This window comes from Helobdella robusta, assembly GCF_000326865.2.
Source record: "Helobdella robusta unplaced genomic scaffold HELROscaffold_28, whole genome shotgun sequence".
Classification (NCBI taxonomy): domain Eukaryota; kingdom Metazoa; phylum Annelida; class Clitellata; order Rhynchobdellida; family Glossiphoniidae; genus Helobdella; species Helobdella robusta.
Genome location: NW_008704435.1, coordinates 613,171 through 630,982, shown reverse-complemented (window position 1 = coordinate 630,982; position 17,812 = coordinate 613,171). Strand labels below are relative to the sequence as shown.

General features: G+C 35.8%; 2 protein-coding genes across 2 annotated transcripts; one reads left to right on the top strand and one right to left on the bottom strand.

The window, feature by feature from the left end:
• Nucleotides 1-37: 37 nt before the first annotated feature.
• HELRODRAFT_173871 (hypothetical protein) lies at nt 38-2,102 on the bottom strand (the record flags this gene model as incomplete). Its single annotated transcript, XM_009020465.1, has 3 exons — nt 38-297; nt 470-569; nt 1,788-2,102. 3 exons carry the CDS (start codon nt 2,100-2,102, stop codon nt 38-40), a joined length of 675 nt encoding a protein of 224 aa, XP_009018713.1.
• A 923-nt stretch (nt 2,103-3,025) lies between these two features.
• Nucleotides 3,026-5,633, top strand: HELRODRAFT_192081 (hypothetical protein). Its single transcript, XM_009020464.1, has 7 exons — nt 3,026-3,199; nt 3,375-3,514; nt 3,587-3,722; nt 4,144-4,197; nt 4,550-4,746; nt 4,843-4,950; nt 5,293-5,633. Exons 1-7 carry the CDS (start codon nt 3,061-3,063, stop codon nt 5,395-5,397), a joined length of 879 nt encoding a protein of 292 aa, XP_009018712.1. The 5' UTR covers nt 3,026-3,060; the 3' UTR covers nt 5,398-5,633.
• The last annotated feature ends 12,179 nt before the right edge of the window (nt 5,634-17,812 follow it).

The following is a 17,812-nucleotide window of genomic DNA, read 5'->3' as shown; positions in this document are numbered from 1 at the left end:
TAGCAAAACTACTGTCATATGACGGAAATGTTTGCAATTACGTTTGAACACTAGGAATTGCATAATAAGACAGCGCGTTGAACAAAGAAAGCATTGACAATGTAGGTTGTGTTAGACCACCGTGGTCTAGTTCTTTTAAGAACTCGGATGACAATGTTGCTTCAGTTGCTTCATTTTCATTAGCTATCAATAAAATCTGTGAGGTGCATTGTCGTACACCAGGCCTGTTACGACGGCTTGCAATATCATCACACATGCCTAAGAGTTTCTGAAAATTGCCACACTGAAGCTGCAATACTGTTCAGGCGACGTCACAAAGTTTTACAACATTGTATCGATCTTTGATATTCATTATGTTTAACTACATGGTAACAGGATGTATGAATTGTACTGCGCCTTCTACTACGTGATGCACTGTGACGTTGCAGTAATTTGGAATGTACTCATAGGTAAGGAAGTTTAGTGAAACGTAGAGCCGTCACTCTGTCTTTGTACATGCTTTCACTTGTCACTGCAGTGTGCAACGAATCTCTGACAATCTTCAGTAATTCTTGTTGCGGTTCAGTGGTCTAGTTATTTCGAATCAATCAATCTTTGTTTTGCGTCCAGAAGTCCCGGTTCCCCGAGGTAGGACGTTGTTTTCTTTGCCATCAACTTTTTGCGCCAAATTAGACGATCAGTTGTATCCATTTCATTTAAATTTAGAGCTTTCATGTCTTGCTCGATTGTTTGCGACCAGGACTTCTTTGAACGGCCTTTGGGACGTGTGCCAGGTACTTCAACATCTGCAAGAGAAGTTATGGCACTGTTTCCACTTCGTTTGACATGACCAAACAACCGCAGACGGTGTTGCCGGCATTCGTCCTTTATATCATCTAAACCAGCACGACGCAAGCTTTCGGTAGATTTGATGTGGTCCTTCAGACTAATTCGTTGCATCCATCGGAGCATTTTCATGTCGGTTCGTTGAAGTTGTTGTTCCAGTTTGGTTGTCATTGGCCATGTTTCTGCACCATATAACAACACCGGACGTATCACAGATTTATGAAGTATTGATCGTAGTGGTAGTGGGATGTCACGCTGCACCAATATAGAGGCAAGGAGATGCCATTTATTCCAGGCTGCACGTATGCCTGCTCGAACGGCAGCTTCAGCTGTTCCAGTACAATCCAGAACATCCCCTAGATATTGAAACGATTACCTTAATGGCTTCAAAAACATTGCTATTTCGTATTTGTTGTTGTGGATTGATGCAAGCAGGACAAACAAAATTGGACACTTTAGATAAAGTACCAATTATTTTTGAACAACGTTTGTGACACCACTGGTTACACTGCTGACACTTGATTGAATTGTTACCTACACCAGCTTTACAAACTGAACAGGACCATCGTCCAGTAACTGTGGATTGGATGGGTTCACCAGTGTTCATTGCTTTGATTTTGCTGATGTTGACTTTGAATCCATGATCGGCGAGTCTGGTGTTCCAATCTTTAAACATCTGTGCTGCATTCTGCTCAGACGTTGCTGTTAAAACGATATCATCAGCATATATTAGGTTCCAAATGTCACCAGTGCGTATCGGTTTTGTGATTTCTTCCATCACAGTTATAAATAACAGTGGACTGAGAATCGAGCCTTAGTGAACTTCAACGCCGATGTCAAATGCATCTGTGTTTCCAACTGTTGTGCTGACAAGAGTCTTAGTATTCGTATACATTTCCATCACAAGTCGAACAAGATATTCTGGAATGAGTTATCCAGTTATTTCGAATATTTTTTAATACTTGCACATATTCATATACAAGGAATATTTTAGTGACATGGCTTGGAAGATTCACCGGTTGTTGTACAATTGTCGCACACATAGATATAACACAACCACTGTTTTCCACAAAGAACTCAACAGCTTCCAACAAATAACACTGAAGTTGCTGTGCATTGAGTTTAGTAACAGGAATGACGCGAATAATAAAATGAGGTACACCGTGGTGGCGGATTATCTCGATTAGATGCAGACGTTGATACTTGATCTGTGGCATTCTGTGCACGCCCCATGGACATGAGCTGAGGACAAAAAAGAAAGTGATAAGGAAGAACATTTTTCTTTGGGATTATTTATTCTTCACCACTTTTTTATCCTTGTTCTTTCTATTTTGTACATTCAAGGTTAAATTTCAGTTCTTTTAAAGCCATGTTGTGGGTTATTACAAACCCAAGTTTTAGAATACTGAGCGGAGTGCCCGTAAGTCCTTAATTTAACAGGGGTCTCTGGGTACATACACATCACATTATTCAAGTTGTGCCAGCTTTTGGAGCATGCTTTGTTTAATGGACTAAATGTGATGGAAATATTTATTTTTGGTTTCAATAATCATTTTTTTTTTATTCACAGAGCAAAAGACAATGTTCAGTTGCAAATGGTTAGTGTAAAGTGGATGGGTAATTTTATTCAAATTTTTACATAAAAATGCCGTAAAATAAATCTCCTATACATCTTTGTGGATTAATTTGAATATCTTCTTATTCGTTCTTTTTCAGTACGTTTTGATTGTTAATATTTTTTCCGTGCCTTTTGGCTAAATAGAGCTTATAGTTTAAGGGTTTAAATGTTTAATTTAGTAATAATTTGGTTTAATTAAATAAAATGTATTGTAATATAATTTGATATGTAATGGCAAGCAGAATCCAGATCTAGCAATCATTCGGTGAAACATTTAACGAAACTGGAGATCCTCGCCCGTGAATCAAATGAACCTTTGTTAGGCAAGTTGTTCAGTTTCTGTCATCGTTGTATCTTTCTATCTATTTGTTGTATTCTATGTACGTATATATTTGTATGTTGTTATAAATCTATACATTTCTTTGCTATTGTTGTTTCTTGATTATTGTATGTTTTCATTGAATACTGTTGCCTTCACGTTCGATAATAATAAGTCAAAAGACACTTTGTCTTTCGTTTGGTTAAAAGGAGTTTGAAACTTAAAATTAAATTTGAAAACCATCTAATGATCAATGATTGAACAGGTTTAAATTACTTGACTGAGTTCTTGCACAGAAATGGCAGATATGATTGCGTGTGCAACCTGTGTGGCAGTTCATCTCACTCTGCACAAGAGGCTCGACTTCACATCACAAGCTCGAACCACATCCTCAACTTCATGGTTGGTCTCAACCTTCAATCCTTCAATGTCATCAAGTCAGAAATTTAAGCGTTGTCATTGATTTTATAAAAATTATGTTATAAATTTTTTATTTTTTAAATTTAAATATTTATGAATAACTCCAAAAACCCATAATAACGATGATGTTGATGATAAGAGGGATAATAACAATAGCACATTCCTGGTGATGATTATCATATATTTTCCCAGTAAGAGGTGATGAGTTGATCTTTCAGCAGCAGATGTGGGCATTGAAGCTCTGTGCTAAGGGGCTTCGAGTAGTTTCACGCCATCAGAATTTGATAATTTCCTTACCAAGCATCAATGTTGAGCATATTGATGCGTCGTTCGTGAGATGAAATTGCTGCACTGTGAAATCATATTAGGACTTATAATTCACAACTTGCACGACAACCTTTCAGTACCAGCACAGCAGAGCTCTGTACAATGCACTGCAGCTCAACAAGATGGACATGTACATAATGCGGGATGGAGCCAAGAAACTCGAAGAAGACATGAATGAAAAAAACAAAAGGACAAAAATTATTGAAGAACTTGGTGAATGTTTTTTTCAATCAGAATGTTTTTATTACATTTTAATGCTTTTTTGGTAACTGCTATACTAACTCGCATGCTCTAGGCAAAAGCGGAATATTATGCTAAGTCATATTAATACAACTTATTTTGTGTTCTAAAAAGCAGGATCTGTAAAAAATATTTGCGAAATAAAATATAAAAATTTTTCAAATTCATACCAATTCGGATAAGAAATATCCTACTCCGTCTCCGTAAAAAATTCCCACTCTGACAAATATCTCCGCCGACACTCTGGTTCCAATGATTGGATGATGTGAGGCCCAGGGAATGAAGAGCTTGATTAAATGATAATGTTGTTTTATTGTTGTATACTCTATTGAGGCAGTAGTTGTTAAAGTTCTCAACTAACGTTGTTTTTATGTTATCTCATTTTGTTTCATAGGAAATGTTTGGGTAGAATATAGACACGATGATGACTCCACTTCATGCATCAACAGTCAGTTTTATTTTCGTTGTTTGCATCATATTATACAATTCACGCATACATTTTACCTTGTGATTTAACCTACTTGTTTTTCAATATAACCGTACTCAACTAGTACTCCATGTGTAGCCTCGTTCATAAATTTTCATTCATCAAAACTATAAAATAAATTTTGGACTGGAAGCATGGTTGTCATCAGCATGATCAAACTTTTATCAAATTAATAAGGGACCTGAAAATAAGTTGATAGTGTGGCATTAGTTTATTTGCTTATTAATCAGCAGAGTATATGTTCATGCCTTGGCAGATGAGATTTAAATGTATTTAAAAATCAGCCAATATTGATTTTTGCTTAATTTCATAGATTTGAAGGGCCACCAATTGAACGGTCGATATGATGAGCCATTGCCTCCTATCAACTCGCAGAAATACGAGGAGCAGCATTGCAACAGTGTTGACCAGCTGACAAAAGATGTTGAGCATCTCTTCATTCTGTCCAATGACCTGCCTCCCAACTATCACCTCAAGAACTTCAACAGATCACTATTTCTAGATCTCCTGGTTAATAAAGCACCTCTTAAGTTTTTGTTATATGCGGTCTTAAGTTTTTTTTTATATATTTATCATAAATATTTTGATTGAATTCACAATATTAAGGGACGCATGACGATCAAATCCAATGCCGATGCCGACTTGTGCTTGCGACTGGCCAACTCACTCACGCTAAGTCTTCTTAAGTACAGGATGAGATCCATCAACAACCTGGTTACTTACTGTTCTAATTTTATTCGTCATTTATAATTTTTACATATTTATTCCGTTTTTAATTATTGGCAAAAATAAATATAAGCTTATAAATAGTCGTTTGGAGATCAAATGAACCTACCGTAGATTTAAGAAGTCCTTTACCCCTTATTTTTATCTGCTTGCTTTTCCGTCTTCTTTTCGTGCTTCTTTTCTACAACTTTCACGCACTTCCGTTTGTTTGATTGTTCAAGTAACCTTTTTGATTATTCAATTAATCAAATAAGGCTACTTGACTGAACTATTATAAACAAAGTAACAAAAAATTGAATACTCATATATTCGAATTTTTTAAACCTACAGAAAACAATAAATGCAGATGAACTGAAGGGAAAAATTGAGGGACTCATTGATGATGCCACTTCCGTTTCAGAAAAACTTTTGCAAAAAAGAATTTCTTTTACCTAAAATGACAGATTAAAAATTATAAATAAATATTTAATTTCATAATGCGATTCTGTAATTGTGTAATTTGTGTAATACGTACATCAAAACTGTATTACATTTTTTCATTGTTGCTTTGAAACGTTTATAATAAAGTGTCAAATTAGAAATTCTGTGAAATTCTATATAAGGAATCATTTAAAATTTTAGGCAATTCCGTCTAACATAGATTTCACTGAAATAAATTCTTACATATGTAATTGAGTGAAATACAGTGATGGGCACTAACTAAATATTTTTAGTTAATCTATAACTATTTTGCAACTAAAAATAAGTACTTTAACTAATAGTTGTGAACTAACTACTTTCAAAACATATTTTTGAAAGTAGTTATCTAGCGTTTGTTTAGCAAATGCCAGTTAAAAGAACAAAGACCTTGGTTACGCAAACAAGTGCTGAAGATGTTTGCAAAATCGAAATAGGTCCTATACATTCGAGAATGAATTGAAGAACTATATTCAAATTTTAATCAAATGAATAATGACGAGAAGAATTTGGTGAGAAATATTGAGAAATGTAATCAAAAACAATCCAACGATAGAAATTAGGTAGATTTCATAAATTACTGCATGGTCTTCATATTCTAAATTATCTGGGCACCTTGACCATTACACCATCGCGCTGCCCTAATAATAAATAATAACCATGAATGTTCACACATGTTTGAAAATGATTCGTTGGATGCAGCATGTTGACCTTAGGGACTCCGCGTCCATATGACCGAGATCCTCAACCGATCGGGACTGTGCACGTTGAAAGATACATGTCGTCGTCATCGCCAACGATGGTTTGGCCATGTGAAGCGAAGCGAAAACGATACAATAATTTCCGTTACTGAGCACCATGTGTCTGGCACCCGCCCAAGAAAGTCGCCCAAAAAAGTTCTGGACGCAGACCATACAGAAGAACTTGAAGGCACTTGGTCTCAAGGAGACAGACGCAATGAATAGATCGACTTGGAGACAGAAGCTGATGAATGGAATAAAAAAGTCAGACCCATTACGGATGGAGGCTATAAACGAAGATTAACTGACTGACTGACTGACTGACTGACTGACTGACTGACTGACTGACTGACTGACTGACTGACTGACTGACTGACTGACTGACTGACTGACTGACTGACTGACTGACTGACTGACTGACTGACTGACTGACTGACTGACTGACTGACTGACTGACTGACTGACTGACTGACTGACTGACTGACTGACTGACTGACTGACTGACTGACTGACTGACTGACTGACTGACTGACTGACTGACTGACTGACTGATTAATTCTGACTGACTGATTAATTCTGACTGACTGACTGACTGACTGATTAATTGATTGATTCTAGCATCGCATATACTATCATAAAATCCATCATTCAGATTTCCAATTCAAGACTGTTCAAGAAAGTAGAATCTTACAACAAACGCGCCAACCACCGACCGAAATTACTACACAACCTTCGCCAACGTAAACATAACTATGAAATCGTCACTCATTTAGCTTATTTGGATAAGAATTTTGCTACAAGACACCTAAAATATATAAACACTGAACAAATTTTTGTCATTTGTTCAATTTTGTCCATTATCTTTCTTTAGCGATCGCACAAACTACTAAGTCATTGACTAGTCGATTAATTAATCTAATTATTTGTTTTTTAAATCAATGTTTTATTTTCCATGCTTTCCATGCTGTACAATGTAGCTATTTGTATAATGTTCCTTCTACGCTTTTATTTATTATTCTTTAAAAAAATCGGGATCTGACAGACGCAGAAACTCTTACAGCATACAAGGCAGTAGTATAAAATGGTGACGAAAGAAGTAAATGAATAAACAAATAACGGAGAAAAAAATGTTTAAACGTTGAAAGTATTGAAAATAAAATAAAGTAATGATATAAAAAGGCAAATTAATAAAGTAATTTATTAATGGATTAGTTAATGATTTAGTGAGTTAGTGGGGTGATCGATAAGTAAAAGGAAAACTAGATTTTGTGTAAATGATAAAGTTTTATTGAGGGCTAATATATTTAAGGTGTCTCGTGATGAAGGTCTTCTCCCGATACGTCGTTGACTGAGCTTTTAATTTTTAGTAAATCGGTCTTAATATTAACATCGTCATATTTATATGGTCAATTATGACGTAATTACACACACTCGCACACACACACACACACACATATATATATATATATATATATATATATATATATATATATATATATATATATATACGAATATTTATATGGCGCTAATTAAAAAGTTTTTCAAAAGCGCTTACAAATAAAATAACATACAAAATAGTCAAATAAATCAAACATTAAATAAAAATTAGATCAGTAAAAAAATGAACATCAATGATTGACACTACTGCGAAAATAAATATGTTTTCAACATCTTCTTAAATATCGCAATACCCAGAGCAGGGTCTCGTAGGTCTTTTGGAAGACCGTTCCAGACTCTAGGACCAAACACGGCAAAGCTTCCAGCTCCAAGTTTCATTTGAGCCAACGGCACCGACAGATAGTTTAAATCGTCCGAACGCAGGCCGAGGGAAGATGATGCTTTCGACTGACATTTGTTCTTCAAATACTCTGGTGCGGAATTATTCACACTCTTGAACACTATTGTGCAAACTTTGAAAATTATTCGCTTGTCGACAGTCAACCAATGAAGCTGAGCAAGAATCGGAGATACATGATCAAATTTATACGCACCATGAACAATTTTTGCTGCACGGTTTTGAATAGACTGTAACATTCTAATAGATTTATCGAGTAAACCATAATACATACTGTTGCAGTAGTCCAACCGAGAGTGAATGAACGCATGCATTAAACCTTCAATCGTGCTTTTGTTCAAGGATTTTCTTATAGAACGTATTTTATGTAGTTGAGCAGCGCACAATTTAGTTAGTAGTTTGATGTGATCAACAAACGTCAATTTTGAGTCAACGATCATTCCCAGATTAGTGGCATTACTGCTACACTCGATATTATGTCCATCTAGAGTAACAAAATCAATCTTGACTCGCGACAGCTGCTGCCATGTGCCTACTTTCATCAGTTTAGTTTTACCCTGGTTGAGTTTCAGTCGATTTGATAACATCCACACACTCACCTCAGTCAAACAATGAACTAATTTAGTAACAACAGCATCTTTAAATTTATCGGCAGGACAGCTGACAATCATCTGTATGTCATCTGCGTAGGCATGACAAAACACCCCAGATTTATCTATTATTTCTAGTACGTCGGATGTATATAAAAGAAACAGTATATATATATATAATATATATATATATATATAATATATATATATATATATATATATATATACACGCAGATTAAAGATGTAGAAGGGGGTTTGAAAAAGAATTGGACTGAAGTTGTAAAGGGAACCATCAAAGAAGTTAAATCGACTACGTGGCTCTGAACAATATCGTCAAATCAATTAAAAACAACGTCGAAACAATAAACCGTGAGTGCAATGTTGTGTTATTTAGGCTCAGTGAAGCTGAAACTAACTCTGCTGATGCTAGCAATGATGATAAAAAAATTGTTATGAATTTGCTTTCAGTCATTACAAATGATGAAATCAAGGAAAGTGATATTAAGAAAATGTACAGAATTGGCAAAAAAGGTGACAACCCACGTCCGATGTTGATCGAGTTTAAAGAAAAGTCTATGAAAAACATGATAATGGAAAATCGTGTGAGGATGAAACAATTGAGTGATGAATTAAAAAATGTCAGCATAAGCCATGACTTCACTAAAGAACAGCGTGAGAAATGTAAAAAACTGGTAGCTGAAGCAAAAGATAAACAGAAACAGGAGTCGGGGGAATTTTTGTACAGGGTGAGGGGAGATCCGTCAAATTTGAGAATAATAAAAATACAGAAATATCTAATAAAAAACTAAAGCCTACTAGCTCTGATTGTGCATCTATGGTTTTCAACTCTTCTGGTAATGTCAATAAAATTAAGGTGGGTCTGTTAAACATTAGATCTTTGGGTCCAAATGTTGATGATGTTCATGGGCTGCTCAATGATGGCTTGGATGTTTTGATGCTTACAGAAACTTGGCATAAATCATCTGATAATATTTGTCTTAGTTTGGCAAAACCACGTGATTTTAGTTTTTTGGAACAAGTTAGGCTAAATGATCCTGGGCATGGTGGTTTGGTAACGTATTTCAGAAACCACTTTAAAAATGTGTAAAAATTCCATTGCCAGTGATAATTACATTTGAAGCGATATGTTTTAAATTGACGTTACGGAAAACTTCAGTAATTTTTTTGGTGATTTATAGGCCAGGTTCTGCTCCTCCTGCTAAATTATTTTTTGAAGAATTAATTTTAGTTTTACAAATAATCACTCTTTTATGTTGCAGTTGCAGGTGACTTCAACATACACATAGAAACTTCGTCAGATATATATGCAACAGCCCTTGCTGATATTTTCTCTAGTTTTGATCTTGTCAATAGAATTAATCAGTCTACCCATGTGCTTGGTGGTACCCTGGATTTGATTGTCACATCGGATGGTTTTTTGTTAGAAGATATATTGGTGTACCTATCTGGTATCTATTCAGATCATAGTTTAGTAACCGGTCAATTTTTAATCAATCCGACTCCAGTCATTTTCAAGAAATCGTGGATCAGATCCTGGAAGCGAGTGGATAAAAAACGTCTGACTGAGCTTTTGAGGTGCTCACCTATCTCGAAACATTATGGTCAGGATGATGATGTCGAATTGGGTTTTAAAATATTCAATGAAGAGCTTTTAAAAATTGCTGACGATGTTGCTCCACTTCATGAAGTTCGATGGAAACATGTCCCGACTGCCCCATGGTTTGACAGTGACTGCAAAAAGGCTAAGTAAATGTGTCGAAAAAAGAAAAAAGGTTCAGAACTACTGGTTGTTATAATGATAAAGTTGATTGGGTACTGGCAATGAAACAAAAGAATGTTTGTTACTCAGTGAAACGAAGGAGATTTTTGGTTCGCGAAAACATGTCAATTAAAAATAATTCCAAATACTTATAGCAAACGATTAATAAATTATTAGGAAAAGAGACAAGTGTTGAAAATGAAGTTGGTTCAATGCATAGCGCCGATGATTTTAAAAAATTTTTTGCTGACAAGTTGAAAGTGACCGAAAAGTCAACTGAATGTTTTAATTTTCCAGTTATTTCTACTAATATTGTTTCCACTCGAATCGTTTCCAGTGCTGACTGAAGAACAGATATCTAAAGTTGTTAATTCGTCACCTACGAAGTCATGCTCACTCGACCCAATACCGACGCATGTATTCAAAGAATATGCTGACTGTTTTATTGTTTACTTAACAGACTTAATCAACATGTGCTTAACGAAGGGTGTAATGCCACAGGTTTGCAAGCATGCAATTGTCACGCCAATTCTAAAGAAGACAGGATTAGATAAATCAGATCTGATAAACTATAGGCCGGTGTCAAATTTGTCTTTCGTTTCTAAAATTATTGAACGTTCCGTTGAGTTAGTTTTAAATAATCATATAAATAAAAATGGTATTTGGCCTTCGCATCAATCTGGATACAGAAGGTTTCATTCGACCGAAACAGCTCTATCGGATATATTCTCTCATGTTTATTCAGCAGTTAATGTACAAAAACTAACTTTGTTGACATTCCTCGACATGAGTTCGGCGTTCGATACTGTGAATCATAAAATCCTGCTGGACAGACTGAAATATTGTTACGGTTTAAATAATCATTGCGAATCATTTCTTACTGGTCGGACTCAGCAGATTTCTTACTCAGGTGATCTCTCGGAACCAATGAAACTTACGTCAGGGGTGCCTCAAGGATCTGTTCTTGGACCAATTCTTTTTAATTTGTACGTTGCAAAGATATTGGATTTACTGAATAAAGATGGTTATTATTGCCATGGGTACGCAGATGACATGCATATTTGCGTTTCATGTTTCCCAGATGAGATGCCTACCGTATTAGAGAAACTGACAAAAACTATATCTGATGTCGGCTCGTGGCTGGTTCAAAGTAGGCTAAAGTAGGCTAAAGTTGAATCAGACTAAGACTCAGTTCATGTTGGCTGGTACATGGCAACAAACGTCAGCGGTTGAACCTTTATCGATTAACATCAGCATGACTGATTTAAGTTTCAGTAAAACGGTAACCAATTTGGGAATTGTGATGGACTCCCGTATGACAATAGGTCCACAAGTCAGTCTATTGGTTAAAAAATGTATGTTCCAACTACGTCAATTAAGTCAAGTCACAAAATCGGTAGATAGAGATACAATGACTCTATTAGTACATGCTTTCGTCAACTCTAGATTGGATTATTGTAACAGTCTTTTATATGGCATAGCTGATAAACTGTTGTCTAAACTTCAGATGGTTCAGAATCAGGCTGCTAGAATGATATATCGCATATTAAAATTTGATCATGCATCACCAATTCTAAAGGAGTTGCATTGGCTGGCTCCGAAATATTTAGAAGATAAGTGTATTCGAGTTTCATTTATGTCATCACATGGGCGTCTAAGATCTGCTGATTCAAACACGCTGTATGTTAGAGATCGGAATCTGAAAACAGCAGATAGAGATTTTGCAGTTGCTGGGCCTATTTTTTGGAACAGCCTACCTATCGAACTACGTATATCCGGGTTATCATTAGCTGAGTTTAGAAAACGTCTGAAGACAAACCTATTTGGTAATTCCTAGTGATCTCAACCGATGATGGCTTCGCTTTCAACATGCTTCATACAAGGAGAGCGCTGGTGAGAAGCAATTATAATTGGCGCTATATAAATACAATATTTGATTTGATTTGATATATATGTTGGTAATAGACCATAATTAATACAATATTCTATAAATTCTACCGAATGTTTGGCGTTAATACCCGAACTACAAACATATTAACGCCAAACATTCGGTAGAATTTATAGAATATTGTAATATATATATATATATATATATATATATATATATATATATATATCACCAAGTTTCAAATAAATATACACACATATAAATACATGTTTTATATTGATAGATATATATATGTTTTATGTTTATCTGTATATCATGCGTCACACGTACTGTCATGGATGCAATTGAAGTACAGCATAAGGTGTACTACACACCGCGCGAACACTCCGTCATTTCACTCATTATCATTTCGCGAGCTGTCTGCGTTCGGATCGATAAGGCGGACACCTGGCGGCTGCGAGGAGCAGTTGTTGTGCTTCACTTTAGTCAGATGCTAATCATTCAACGCAAACAACAACAACATTCGCACAGTTAGATATATTCCAATAGACTTGTGTATTAGTTGTTGAAAAGTATCGGTCGAATAAATATCTATCGCTCTATCCCTATAAAACAATTTAATTATAAAATATGATTATTAGAACGCTAAAATAACGATAATTACGATAAGATGATGGTTGCAAAGATTGCGTCGGAAGACCTGGTTGAATGTTGCCTCCTGTTGTTCATCGCTTGTTGCGGCCGTGTTGGAGGTCAGTCCGGAGATTACATAAGAGATGCGTACGTGTCGAAATACGTCCTCGTTGACCTGCCGAAGGATGTTGACTCCAGCGAACTCCCACACCTCGTCATCAGATCCAACTTCAAGGTTCTCTTCAGTCTTCTGATACAAAAGTAGTAAAGTATGATGATTCGTGAATAGAGATTGGTTGGTCGATGGTCTGGTTTGAGTCAATATTTATTTTGACATGTTTGAAAAAATTAAACCAGTTTATAAAAAGTATCCGCAATATTATAATACATTGAATAAACAAAATAATTATCACGTTAAGTGCATGGTTATCAAACTCGCAACAGTGATATTGTTACACTTAATTTGCCCACGAAAAGAACTTTATTTTTAAGGTGTTAAAAAAATAATTTATAAAAATTTTGTAAAACAGGGATCAATTTCGTTCTTGGAGTCTGACAAGATGAGGATAGAACTGAACGTCTCAGCGCCAAGCGTGCAGGACCTGGCGAGGATAAACTACAACTTCTCAATGCACCAAGGAGCGCTGCTCTTCAACGTGGTTTGCATCAGTTCTGGTTCATGCCGATGTTTAAACTAAAGTTTTCTAAGATTCTTTGCATTTATGAAATGTAACACTGGAAATATGGTGCCATTCGAACAACTTTTAAAAATCTAGTTATAACGTAAACGCAGAATGTAAATTTTACTAAATTAAAATTTGACTGACCACACAAAATGGATTGGCAGGTCGATGGCATGTCGATCAGTGTCGATCGCATAGATGTTTGCTTTGGTTATTTATTTTTGATTATAATATGAATATCATTATCTTTACTATTTTATGATATTAATATTTAATGTTTAGTTCTTAAAGCACCATATGAAAATATTCAGTTTATTTAAAATTTCAATTGTCAATTTTAATTGAAATTTGATCAGTTTGATGTGGAACCAGGCAGTGATTCGATGTTAATTTACTTTGTTGGACTGTTCATTGCATCTTGCACGGTTGCTGCATTCCTCTACTCCATCATTTACGTCTGTTGGTTTAAAATGTGCAGGAAACCCGATGACGACGATAAGATCATCAGTCATGGTTAGATCATTTAATCATTTTCATTATTATTTTACAAATCACGTTTTCTGTATATAGTTGTTGTCATTCATAATTTGAATGTTACTCATTGCTGTTGTTTCGTTAACGAGTATTACAAAACAACATTTGAAAAGATAATTTTAAATTGGTTCGAAGTATAACGTCATAAAATGCATCTTAACTTGAACTATTTTTTATTTTTCGATCGCTAGAGTTGATCGTAACGATGTTTGCTTTGGTTATTTATTTTTAATTATATTATTATCTTAACTATTTTATGATATTAATATTTAACGTTTAGTTCTTAAAACATCATATTGAACAATTTTTTTCATGCTTGACTACAGAAAGCATCAATTTCATTAAACATTAATAAAAACACCGCAATTTGAGAAATGGGTGGTTGGTTATTTCTCATAAATCAGTTAGGCGCTTTGATCCGTTTTTGCACGATTGGATGTAATTCAACGGACGAAATGCAATGAAAAATCTGTAATTCAAGGGAACATTCACTGTTGTTATTTGTTTGGAAAGCAGGCGATTCATCACAGGCTCCACTGCTTGATGCGCCGGTACCATCACATTCGGGACAGGCCGCAACCATTCCAGCCGTTGGTTAATTTGCGTGTCTTCATTTCAAATAATATTGATGATGTTGACGACGATGATGATATTATTATTAATGCGAATTCTTTAATTCTTCAACATCAAAAAAATGATTGAATTTAAATAAAACCAAAATATTATATCATTATAAAAGTATAATAAAATGTAAAATATAAGTAATTTAAATGAATGAATAGTCGTAAATGCTTGCCATCAGCAAATGAGTACAAAGATGAATCATTAATATAAAAATTGTATCAACTCTTGCTTCTCCTACCACAATATATTGCACATGAAAAGATATCGCACAATTAATCAAGCTGTCTCTGAAATTTCGAAAGATGGTTTAAATGAATTAAAAAAGCCTGTGGGTGAAATTTCAAATGTATTAAGCTTTTAAAATCATTTGATAAGTTAAATTTAAGATTGTTTCTATATTTGTCGATTTTGAATATTAGATTTAGTAAAATTGGTTTCGTGGCAAACTGTCAATTTCAATAACTCAATTTTACAATTCTTCCTTTGTGGACAATCGCAATATCCGACCTGAGCGAGTTGAATAGTTGAAGTACCGGTTGAACTGACTCACCTTCGACATCTGCTTCGGTAGCAACTTGTTGTAGTTTGAAAACCAATGAAAGAGTTCGGTAACTTGACGAATCAAATATTTCTCGAGTGCAGATGGCGGGCCGCAGTTTGATTTGTTTGCTTTGCATTGCAGAGGGAACATGACGCGTTCGTTGTTTCGCCCCATTTTAAAAGGTTTGTGCTTGTAGGTAGCTGCTGCGTGATATATTTTATAGTGGGTTTGAAGTTTGAATAGAATTCAGGTCGAGACCTTTGGTTGATTTTATCAATATTCCTTAGCGTTGTAACAACGACAAGTGATTGAAATCTCTTTGTTATTGACATTGTTTTAGGACTTTGCAAGCCAGCTGCTTGTCATTCTGTTTAATTTTGTTGACAATTTTTAAGTAATCATTGCCTGATTCGCGTTGTGTTGTAAGTTGTGTGAGTTTTCAGTAATCTGATGTTGAAACCTCCAAATTTGTACGCCAGTGAAAGAATTTCGGTAACGCGACTGTTAATCGACAGAGACAACCAGTTCTTTACAGTTCTTCTTTATCAGTAAGTCGAGGTAATTGTGTTCCATCCGAGCTGTTAATATGATTGCTGTACTGCCAGCAAATTGCAACGAAGCTCTGGATTTGAGATTTGTTGCATGACGGCCCATGCGTGTCCACATTGTTTGTGCTCTTCTTTCCAACATTTGGAATAAAGTGTTAAAGCAGAGGTTGAATAGTAGCGATGAATTAGGATCGCCTCCTAGAAGACCATGTTTCACTGAAATGGGCAGCGTTAACTTGTTACACACTGATACTGTTACAGAACAGTCGGTGCAGATTGATTTAAGTCGTCAAACTGATTTGGGATGTGATGGTATTTCAAACAGATGAGATAAGACCGCGACTCATCTTGCCAAACGCGTTTCTGAGATTTGAAAATGTTTTTTTATTCCTTATAATGCAGTTCTGTCATCAGATGATTCTAAAATATCAGCAAATAAAATTGATAGGCTCATAAATTTTTATCATGTCATCAATATGAAGGAATGCATTGTGCCGTCTGAGATTGTCGACCACCGTCGAAAACGATCGCATGTATACCGGCAGAATAATCTAATAACAAATAATTTCCAGACAAGGGGCAAATGCAAGAAGAAATGTCTAAAGACGCCTCAACACCAGGTTCAGACTGATGAATCGTGCGTGTCAAGTGAAGATGACCTTAATGAAAATTCAACTCTGCCAAAAAAGACGCCAGCTCCTCCAAAGTCCTGTGCCAGAAGGGACAAATTTGAAATGAATGCTTTTAATTGTTAGCGTTTGTTGACATCTGCTTGAAAATTAGATATGGATTGATATTCAAACAAATTTGCCGATAAAATTTCAAAAAATTTTAAAAATTGTAATGAAATTCTTATAATTTAATGAATTGACGGATGAGTAATAGATAAATAAAATTGATGTTTTGTTTATTCAGAAGTGAATTTGGTTTAATTTTTGTGAAGCCTCATACAAGACGGAGACCCTGACCTCCCTGCCTGGCCCTGATGCCTACTTTGTGCCCCACTGCAGTGACTCCCTGCCCCACCCAGAAAAGATCATGTCGTGCGTGCACGTGGATAGTTTGATGATGGACGGGTCAAACGTGCCCCCATCGTCGTCATCATCACTGCTCAGGAAACAATCTACTGCGCAGTACATCAGCATCAGGGGCAGAGATAAGAGGTGGTGTGGTGCAATGAGAATGGTGATGAAAGTATTAATGTCGAAACTAGTAACATAATGATAGTGATGGATACGATGATGACAGTGATTACAATGAAAATGAAAGCAATTTTTGTTTTAAGATTCGAATTGGATGATCGATCGAACTGTTTGAGGCATCGTCGGGAGGGAGGGGACCACGGGGACATCCCTGATGTAGTGCGAACCAGGGGGGCAAGAGGGGATGTGGCATCGTTTGAAGATGAGGACGTCGCTGCAGGATCCACGCAGTGCATCACACTGGCAACAAGTGGCATCGATAACGAGGCTGGCTTGTATCCCTTGGAGTACAGGTCACTGAGGGAAAACGTTCCAGCAGGTCGTAACTTATCTTTCGTTTGTTTCTAATTGGTAGAGATTTGTTTCATTTCATTATTAAATCTAAGAAGGGTAGATGTTTAACAGTCTCTGCATGAATTTGTTGCAGCAACCATCACATGTCTTCATCAATCAATAAGAATTATAAACGAATACAAAGTCATCAACATCATCCAAGAACACACATGTAAATTAAATAAACATTATGATATATTAAAGAAATTTGATATTTTATGAAGTGAAACGTGTTAGGGCTAAAGATTGAAATGAATCAAATGAAATTGATTGCTATATCAGCGAAGCCAGGAAACCTGATGGGGGGGTCGATGAAACACGAACGACCGACGGTGACATTCGCACCTACCTCCCCCAAAAAATCCGCTCACTTCGACACATTTGGTAAGCACCGTGAACCTGCTGAGGAAGTCAGATTCGCAACATACGCAGGTTGGTCAACACTCGCCAAATTATGCTTAAACAATCAGTGCATTTTTAAACGTTTACTTGCATAACGATTT

Coding starts and splice junctions, on each gene's coding strand:
- HELRODRAFT_192081 (XM_009020464.1), top strand. CDS start 3,061: ATGGCAGATATGATTGCGTGTGCAACCTGTGTGGCAGTTCATCTCACT. Junction 3,200..3,374: donor CAATCCTTCAATGTCATCAA/GTCAGAAATTTA, acceptor ATATTTTCCCAG/TAAGAGGTGATGAGTTGATC. Junction 3,515..3,586: donor AGCATATTGATGCGTCGTTC/GTGAGATGAAAT, acceptor ACAACCTTTCAG/TACCAGCACAGCAGAGCTCT.